The sequence below is a fragment of the Nanorana parkeri genome, unplaced genomic scaffold (genome assembly GCF_000935625.1).
Source record: "Nanorana parkeri isolate BGI_ZX_2015 unplaced genomic scaffold, ASM93562v1 scaffold645, whole genome shotgun sequence".
Taxonomy (NCBI): domain Eukaryota; kingdom Metazoa; phylum Chordata; class Amphibia; order Anura; family Dicroglossidae; genus Nanorana; species Nanorana parkeri.
The window spans coordinates 224,083-234,184 of record NW_017306913.1 but is presented as its reverse complement, the minus strand read 5'-3'; the positions used below and the strand labels follow the sequence as shown (position 1 = coordinate 234,184).

The 10,102-nt window shown below is 39.9% G+C and overlaps 1 protein-coding gene across 2 annotated transcripts in view; it reads left to right on the top strand.

Annotated features, from left to right (window-relative positions):
• Positions 1-7,873, top strand: part of EPC1 (enhancer of polycomb homolog 1) — a 26,619-nt gene extending 18,746 nt beyond the window's left edge. The window contains exons 10-15 of one of the 2 annotated variants that reach the window (XM_018563256.1): positions 1,085-1,219; positions 1,577-1,615; positions 2,318-2,322; positions 2,863-3,004; positions 3,108-3,495; positions 7,000-7,873. In XM_018563256.1, the coding sequence (XP_018418758.1) occupies positions 1,085-1,219; positions 1,577-1,615; positions 2,318-2,322; positions 2,863-3,004; positions 3,108-3,495; positions 7,000-7,072 (782 nt within the window). In that variant the 3' untranslated portion in view covers positions 7,073-7,873. The remainder of the gene's footprint in view (positions 1-1,084; positions 1,220-1,576; positions 1,616-2,317; positions 2,323-2,862; positions 3,005-3,107; positions 3,496-6,999) is intronic. The other variant, XM_018563255.1, reaches the window with a different exon arrangement.
• Positions 7,874-10,102: the final 2,229 nt, after the last annotated feature.

Genomic DNA, 10,102 nt, shown 5'->3' with positions numbered 1-10,102 from the left:
TTTTTTTTTTTTTTTTTTTTTAGCATCAACTTGCATCTAGGGATTTCCCAAGTGTGCATGGAGGGGTGTAAGGCAGCCATAGTTCCCAACCAGTGACCTATTTCACCAGCAAACTACTGCAAGAGCTGCATGACATGCATATAGGGCGGGGATGGCCACTTCCATCAGGGCCTAATCAAACAAATGTTTACCTTGTGATGGGATTACTTTTAGACCTTATTAATCCCATGATAAACAATAGAAATGGTCATATGGCGAACACATAGGGAGTTGTAAGTGTTGTCCTATCAGTTTCCTCATCCCATATTCATTCTCAAAACTGTAAAGGCCTCAATGGGTTCATGTTTGCTTTAGAACGGCTTCTCTCCCCATACACGTTTTTGGGACTGTAACAGCAGCTGCAGTAGGTCAAATGCACCTGCAATGATTCCCAGAAGCATCTTAAACTAATGTCAAAGCATGATGCTTTTTCTCTATCGCAGCCTGTCAATACAGATGCTCTAACTGGTTCTGTAACATTGTTTCTGGTAAAGCTGATATATGATAGAAGTTTAAGCATGTCCAGCCAAAACATTCATTCTTAATTTTGGATAACGTGGGAAGGATTAGAACTCCTGTCAGGTTTTGTATTGCTATTCTGGTCTCCTTTGGAAAGATTTCCCCTCCATTTCTGTCCTGTGGACAATGTTTTACAAGACAGGAAGTGATGGAAACTACAACAGCAACACAGACAGAAAAACAATGCTTTCTTAGAGTAGGGGAAGGCTAGAACCTGTCATCTCTGTATTTGTCTTGTGCCACTGGTGCAGATTTTGCCTCACTTCCTCTCTGGTTAAACCATTGTCAGTAGGACAGAGCCCCGGAGAGCAGTAAAAACTGACCATTCTAATTCTTAACCACACTATCCTAAACTTGAAGAAAAGGTTTTAGCTTGACATACACTTCAACTAGTTTTTTTTATGCAAAAAAAATCTTCAGAATCAGACTTTTATACACATCTTTAAGTTGTTTTCTGACAAGTTTTATTGTAAAGGTATTTCTGTATTTTCTTAGAAATGTTCTGATCTAGTTTTGTTATTTTCAGCATTTACAGCCGAACAATACCAGCAACATCAACAACAACTGGCACTAATGCAAAAACAACAGCTTGCTCAAATACATCAACAGCAGGCCAATAACAATTCATCTGTCAACACTTCACAGGTAATGCAGTTTTCTTGTATCATGTCGTCCACTTTTCAGCTCTCAGCTGAATTTTAAATTTACATGGATCTAAGTTGCTGAAGGTTGTGTTGGGAAATGTTCTTGTCCACCTACATTTTCACTGTGTATCTGTATTTGGCATTTTGTTACAGTAGTTTAGAGAGCTTTGTTTTCTCCCAGGAAATTAAAAGTGGATTATTACATATATACAGTAAACTCCCAGTTATCCAGTACCCATGGGGATTGGTAGATGCCAGATAACTAGTTTCTGGTTGCTTGAGAGTTACAATTAACTCTCATGCAACAACATAACCGCCTGCACCATTCATCTGCCGCCTAGATTCTGCTATTGGCTATTTCAAATTGCCAATAGCAGGCTGGCTATTGAACCTGCCAACTGAGGAATCTAGCTGTCGGCCGCAGCAAGATATACACAGAGAATTTTGTTAGCAACTAAATTTAGTTGCTAGCAAAAACAATTTGTGTGCACATGTCTGTCAAGCAACTGGCAGAAAAACTGAGGGACATATTGTGTGCTTAATTTTGTTTTCTGGTTGCTGGAATGTCCGGTAATGGGGAGTTTACTGTACATAATCACTTCATAATTCATACCTCTTTTTAAACCTGGACTTGCACAAGATTACCTTTTTATTGAAATTTTGCACCATTAAGTTTTGCTACCTAGTTTATGATCTACATGGAAGTTTGACATGTTCTGAAACTTGGACAAGATGGTCATGTAGTCCAGTTGATTAAAGGGCTTGTTCACACCATGTCTGGATCATGTCCAGACCGGGACAGTTTGTTCCTTACCAAAAAAGCATCCGAATGTATCCCTATAGTATTTCTAGGCTCTGTTCACCTCCAGTGCAGTGTGTTCCAGACCAGACAAAAAAAATACTGCCGGTCTCATTTTCTCTCATCTGGAATGCATGGAAACACATCAAAAACACATACAAATGCACCGCACCTGAAAGCCCATTTTAAGCTAAAGAAAAAAACACTCTGGAATGCCACAACGCAGCAAAACGCCATGCGTCGCGTTCCAGATCTGGTATGGAAAATGGTGTGAACCTGGCCTAACAGCCGTGTTTTCAGTTTGCTCGGGTGACAGTAGAGGTACTCCTTCACTGCAAGGGTTAACTTTTGAAAATCCTGGAGATCTGCTTTAAATTTTATTGATAGGGAGTTTCTGTAAAGGTTACAAATAAGCATGGCAGGAGTCGTCCCCACCCCTCCTCATTGTCAACCCATTAGTAAGGTGTTTTGATTGGCTATTTTTGCTAAATGCTGCACGAGTTTCTAGTATTTTCTAGAATCTCTTTTGCCTCTGGGTTTTAATTGACCATTTGGTAAGGAACCACAATTAAGTTTTTTAGAAGCTAGAAAGCATTTAAACCAAAATATACACATTACAGCCAGGTAACTAGTATTATCAGACTCGAGTCTCCATATTTTTCTTAGGAAAAGTGTACTTTAATAATCCATTTTTTTTTTTTTTTAAATGACATACAAAGGAAGAGGGACAGGTTTCAGAATGTAGTATCCTATTGTATCCAGATTTGTATTGTGCCCTTTTTTTTTTTTACCTGTGATCATTTTTTATTAAGGAGTTTGATGTTGGACTGTGTTTAATATGCTGTTTTCTTCCTTCGTTAGGGTTTTGTTTCAAAGACCTTGGACTCTGCTAGTGCGCAGTTTGCTGTTACAGCTTTGGTAACGTCTGAGCAGCTGATGACCTTCAAAATGAAGGAAGATGTGGTCCTTGGAATTGGAGTGAATGGCATCCTTCAAGCCTCAGGTACAGGGTGTGATGGTTTAGTTTAAAGAGTTTTAATTAACCTTTATTGTTGATCAGATGATGACTGTAGTTTTTCTTTTTGCTTTCTTTTTTTTGGTGACAGGAGTCTACAAGGGCTTACACCTCAGTAGTAATACGCCTGCAGCACTCGTACACACAAGTCAGTCATCATCCTCTTCATCTTCGACTGGTTCAGCATTGCTACAGCCTTCCAGTATAACACAGACTGCTACTTCCCACAGCACTCTGAGTCACCAAGTAACTGCTGCCAATTCTGCAACAACTCAGGTCCTGATTGGGAATAACATCCGATTAACTGTACCCTCCTCCGTTGCCACTGTAAACTCTATAAACACCCTTAATGCACGCCATTTACCTAGGACTTTAAGTGCTGTTGCCCCATCTGCCTTAAAGCTGGCTGCAGCAGCAGCAGCAGCAAACTGTCAGGTACCCAAGATTCCAGCAGCAACCTCTGTGGATGGAGTACCGAGGTAAGATTGTGCTTCATATTTTGTTCTTTTATGTATTTGTACACTGTGGTGGTGGGCTTTTCTTGGGAAGCTTTAACACTGTACATACTTTGTCTGCAGCAGCCACCCTACTGGTTCTGTTAGAGAGCTATTTATTTATGTACCAGACTCATGGCAGCATTCTGGTTCAGTCCCAGTGTTTCATAGTTTTTACAATGGATGCAGAAACTTTGCCCACATACATATGAGGAGCATGTGTGGGAACTGGTGCTGGTAAACCGGTTTCTTTTGTCTGATTTTAAGGTAGAAATTGTTATTAGGGGATGCACAGATACTGGTTTTTCAGTATCGAGTATGAGTACTGATAATTTTTTTCCGGTACTCGCCAATACCGATACCAGAAGTCCCACTAAGGAACCAAGGCGCTCGCCACCTGGTTATCTGGGAAGCCGTCTCCATGCTTCCTCGTCACCAGGTGATGAGGAAGCATGGAGATGGCTTCCCGGGCCAATCAGGCAGCCCAAGTATTGGGCCGGGCATCGGAGCATTTTGGCTAGTAAATACATGGCATCGGCACCAATACTAGTATCGGTGCATCCCTAATTGTTATCCAATTTTTAGCTATAATTTTTAGAGATACACAGAGAATGAATCCAAGGTGGGATTGGTTGTTGTGAATCGCAGCTCTGTGTTTCTTTTATTACATTTTTTTTAGGTGAACCCCTCTATGTCTCTCCATAGAAATCAAAGAACTTCACAATGATCAAACGCTGAACTTCACATTCTACAGGCCTGCTATGTTATTGCTTTGCCTAGATGTGGTTCTTGATAAACTTGTGCATATGCTCTCACACTGTCTTTACATGTTAGCCCTCGTTCACACCTGAACTTTTTGTAGCGCGTTCTACGCTCGACGAGCGCTCAAAAATATAAATCCCATTGTATTCAATAATCTCGTTCCCACCTTGGCGTATTTCCGCCCATCCCTAACGCGCTACAAAACGGCCCACGCCTGAAAAGGTACATGTACTACTTTGGGCTGTTTTGTTGCGCGTTTTCATTGTGATACAGCCAAATAGCCTTCGGAAACGCGCGTTTGTCGTGCAACTTTTTTACCGTGAATCGCGCATATGCAATACGCCTAGGTGTGAACGAGACCTTAGTGTTGCATGTGGTAGCATTGTTAGCACTGGATACTTCAATATCATTTACCTTAATAGAGACAGCGATAAGTCCGTACATTTCTCCATGTATCAAGGCAATGAAATGGACCAGTCTTCCAGTTTTAACAGGACAAATATAAAAATATCCACTACTAGGTGACATTGGATTTCATTAACGCTTAACCCTCCCTTTACCCAAGCTCTGAAATGTAACATATCCCTTAAATTAATCAATCTACCCCCTAACACCTAATTCTGAAACGTAACACTACCTTGACTCTCAAACCTTAGACCTGTGGCCCTAACCCCTAGCACTAGGTTAACTCTCTCTAATCCCTATTTGCCATTTTCTTGCCGTAAGTAACTAATTCTTCTTAACTTAGTTACTGGTCATTGGTCTTACCTCCAGACTGGCTTGTATGTGTGTCTGACCCTGAGCACCATCAAGGAGCAGATCTCAGCCCTGGCTATTCTGTTTCAAAGGCCACTGGCCATTCGCTCCTTGGTTAATGCCTTTTTACAAGGTGTTGCTCATATTGTTCCCCCTTCACTCCTAAGTGATGCTGTGAAATGGCAGCTTGGTTTGGTTGGCCCCCCTAAAGCTGCCTATTCGGGATATTCTCTGATTTTGATCCCGCTCGCATTATATCCTTTCTTACTGCTGTACTCTACAGACCCAAACATCAGGATCTTAAGCTACACGCAAACAGCTGAATTACTTGCAAAGTACATACCTTCCTCCTCTGTTCTAGCGACTGTCCTTTAGATTTTTAGTCTGCAAGACTGAAAAGCTACAAGTTAAAATAAAATGCAAAGCTAGTGCTGGAATTTCATATCAGACAGCCCAATAAGCGTTACAAACACTAAAGCATGGAAACCTCCTGTATTTAGATACAATAGACTGTTTTAACACCTCTCTCTGGGCAGGTTAATAACACCTCCTAGACTCCAATTATGCAATGAACACCTGGTTGTGACTAATATATTATGTGGATTGGAGCAACATTCACCATATTTTTTCCCATATAATTTTTGTACAAGTCATTCTGAATTGATAAAGCTGGTTGCATGTCCAGTGAAACGTCATCAAGAAAAATACAGCAAATCCAGTTGCCTTGACTTATTTTTTACAGATATCTTCTCAATAGACTGTTTTGTGCAACATCACCATCTTTGATTTGGGTGGTCTGCTGACCTCACCTGCTTTAGATGTGCACCAGCATAATTCTTGGCTAGACCCAATTCATGGCTTTCTATGGTAGTGGTGAGGTGCTTGCCCTGGAAATAATTAAACATGGTGTAGAATGGAATGACATGCTGTCATGTAGGTTTCTGACATCGGAAGCTCCTGGTGTGAGATCTGTTTGTTGTTAGTGTTGTTTCCCTCTTTTAGACCAACAATATTTAAGAACTTGAAGAGGCTGATATTCAGACCCCAGAATTCAGCACTTGGCAAACACATGGACCATAACATAGGTCACATCCTGAGGAACAGGGGCTCACTAGATCTATAAATATATGGAAAAGAGGGTTTTATAACCTCTCTGGAACATAGTACTTTTTCTTTGTTAGACTTTTTGTTTTGGTTTAATTTTTTTTCTACGAAAGTCAATAGAAAGCAGAAGAAAAACAGTGGAGGGTTTCCTTCGGTTTTTAATACAAGGAATACATAAAAAGGTGAACAAATCAGGACTACATGAAGTCAGGCATTCATTTTTCTCTATGCTTGGAAACACTAGTGTGAAGCACATCACATTCAGCTAGTGTTGGTGTAAAACTTCATTAAAATGTATGCAATTATTCCTGTTTTATAATAGAATGAAAACACAAATGTACATATCCTTATGCTCTTGTATCAGCGCTCCCAGTACTCTAGTGTGTCAATTGTAGAGACAACCATTGTGCAGGTGTAATGCTGAAATCTATTACATGAACACTCTGACTTCTGGCTACTCCTCACAGACAGCACCTACTCTAATATAGATGTCCAGAACAGAGTTCTTTAGGAGCCATGTACATTGTGAGATATTGGGGCCAGTGGGATCATTTTACCTTGTGAACCACACCTAACATTGCAGACTATTGTCATCAGTCTAAAGAAATGCTAAAACTATCCGAGAAGCCTCAGGCATGGAGACTGAAATCCGCACCCTGCTCTACTAGATGTTTCCAGTTATCAGAAAAATGGACAGGACTTGATATGTCCTAATAGAAAGAGAATCCCCAATATATGGAGCACATCAAAATATGTACCTGGGAGCTCCGTTCCCAAGGTCTTTCTTTTCTGTACTGTCTTTCTTTTCTGTACTGTCTTTGTTTTCTTTATGCATTATTAATGTTTTTTTGTGTTTGTTTTTTACAGGGACAACCATGACACGGAAAAGCCAGCATTGAACAGTATAACGGACAACACAGTAGCGATGGAAGTGACGTAGTTTGCACAGGAACAGGACTGCAGCCTTGGGAACTTGTTTAGGTGCTATGCATCAGTAGCATTATGAATGCAAGGGATGATGGGAAGCAGCACACACACTGCGTTTCCATGGCAGCTGTGGGGACTCGACAGCAACGCACATCTCTCATGCTTTTGATTTTCTTTTCTTTTTTTTTCGTACTGTTAATAGGAAAAGAATAAAACTCCTGTAAATTATGAATACAGCAATTATCTGTACAGTACTGCATATTTGTAATACCCTTGTATATATGTTACTTGAATACAGAACTGTTCATTTGTGATGCTTTGCACTGGGGGGGACAAACAAAAAGAAAAAAAAATACGGGAAACAAAAACTGCAACAAAATAAGAGTGTGAGATTGTATAGAGATGAGAAGTGTCATCACATCATGTGCATGGTGCGGAACCTGCTGTTTTATCTATTTATTGTGCCGTGTTTACAGTTTTTTGTACACTGTACCTTCATTGGTTCCTGTGCTGTAGTAAATGTGTTAGGTAGCTGTGGACTCCTTGGTATTTTGTAAATGGTATAACATAACTTGGTTCCCCACCGGGTCCCTGAGTTCTCTGTGTATCATGTGAAGAAATGGTGACATACATACAGATTCTTAAGAAACTAAATAAAAAAGGCATCATTTATTAAATGGGGAATGTACTCAGTAGGGATCTTCCTTTTTTTGTAATCTCAGAAGTTACAAGATAATAATGAAGTCTCAAATCTTCCCATCCCCCATTCACCTGTACGTCACGTGGGTGGTTTCTGGTACTTCAGGCACTAAAAGGTTTTGTTGCTGCTTTACAAACAAGCCCCCCTCCTCCTGCCCCATCTCCTCCTACACCAAAAAAGTGTTAAATCAAGTATGCAAATGGAGTCCATTCAACTGGAGTTTTTTTTTTATGTTGTCTGCCCTTTTTTTAAGAAAAAAAAAAGAAAAAACACTTTAAAAAATTGTATTTTTTTATTGTGTAATTGTTAAGACTTCATTCTTTACTTGTTCTTAAGAAAGAAAAAAAAGGATATAAGGGAGAAGAATGCAGTAATTGCTGTACATGCATCATCATTCCAGTTTCTAAACTAGCCAGCTTTTTTCCTTTTTTATTTGTTTTTGTTCCCCGATTTCTCTCCAGAAGGCTGCAGGGCCAGAACCACAACTATCGGGTGCCTTCCTTCGGAAATATGAGCTCTCTTCTGTGAAGAGCATGGTACTTTACAGACTACTAATGCTTTGTCAGTAGCAAAGTCTGAATGCCCAGTTCCAATGGCATACACGATCCATGAGGTTGTTTTTTTTTTTTTTTTTGTTTTTTTTTTTTTTTTTAAATCCTGGAACATATATTGTGGGAAGAAAAAAAAAAGAATTCTTATGAAATAAAACCCAGGGCATTACATGTTGACAAAACAGAAAAAAATGTGTGGTGATGTTTCTTTTTTTTTCTGTATTAATTTCTGCTCTAAGTTCATTGTCAATTTCAATTCAATGTTCTGCACTTGTTTCTTCGATGGAAGGACAGAAAAGCTCCCACTAAATTAAGGAAAATATTAAAACACGTAAAAAAAAAAGAATCCTGGCCTTGTCGTGTCTACCTTTTTTTTATTTGTGGTTTTTCTCTATGGTTACACTGGGAGTTGTTTCTGTTGTCTCGGCACTTTAGCTCTACATATTTTTTGTAGAGCTTATGTTGGCCTTGTTGCTCAGATTTTTGCTTTTTTGTAAAGTTACAGACTGTGACGTGGAACTAAAATCTTCACATCCAACACTTATTTTTTTATTTTTTTTTAGGCATGTCGGATGCCTGCACCCCAGCCAAGCCCCGTGGTTCCATTGGCTGGCCTCTACTTCACTATGTCGTAGCAGAGGCCTAAGCATGCAACACACAGGAAATATGTCAGATGTGGAGATCCTCTCAGGTGGTAGCTTGACTAGTAAAGATCAGCGTAACGGGCACGTTAGCAGCACACTGAGCTCAATGTTCCACAAATGAGTTCTCCACTAACGGAAAACATGCTTTTTTCAGCAACAGTGGAATCACTTGTAGCCTTGGGTTAGGGATGCAAAAGGTAATTTTTTTTTAATTTTGATGATTGAAAAATATCTTCTGTATGACTGTGGGAGGTTTTCCAGCAATTATGAAATTAGTTAAAAGCCCAACTCTAGGCAAAAATACAATAGTACATTGTGCCTTACTGCTCAGTGTTGCTTGAACGCACATCTTCTGTAATATCTGTCACATGTGCAAAGCTTATTTCCTGCCGTGAGAACTGGGCACTTTCCGTGCTCATTGGCTCTTTGAGGACTTGTCCCCTCCCCACCCACGTATAGTTCTGCATCCTAAGTGATGCGAGGGGACCCTGCCACTGAAAGTGTTTGACACCAATAGGAAGTGTCCATATCATGCACGCAGTGACGTGGAACTTAAGGTCAGTAAAAAGGAATTTTGTTTTGTTTTTGGGATGGGGGGGTTGTTTTTGCCCAGGACTGGGCTTAAAAGATTAAAAGGTAAAGTATAGTGTATTCAGCTATACACCAAAACATACATTAAGCACATTTGAAGGTTAGCAACTAGAGGTTAGATGGATTGTTTACTATGATTGATGTACTTTTCTAATTGCCTAAAGCTGGCCATACACCTATAGATTATCTGCAGATTTTCTATCGTCGGATGGAAAAAGTGCAGCAGATTCCTCCATCTACGCTAGTCTGTGGATGGAGGAATCTCCCACTGGGCCAAGCTTCAGTATCTTGCTAGTCGGCCCCGCTGGCTCTCAAAATACCTGACCATGCTTGCATCCAATCAGATTGTTCAGGTGTATGGCCAGCCTAACAGTTGCTGATATCTGCTACACAGACAGTGCATTGTTTGCAATAGAATGCTAAAGTGACATCTCATGTTAGCTGTTTATGCCTGTGAATTAATGTAAAGCTGAACTCCAGACAAACCGCTTCATACATATTTAAAATAAAGGTAAGGGGAATTTTTATATATATATATATATATATATATATAATCT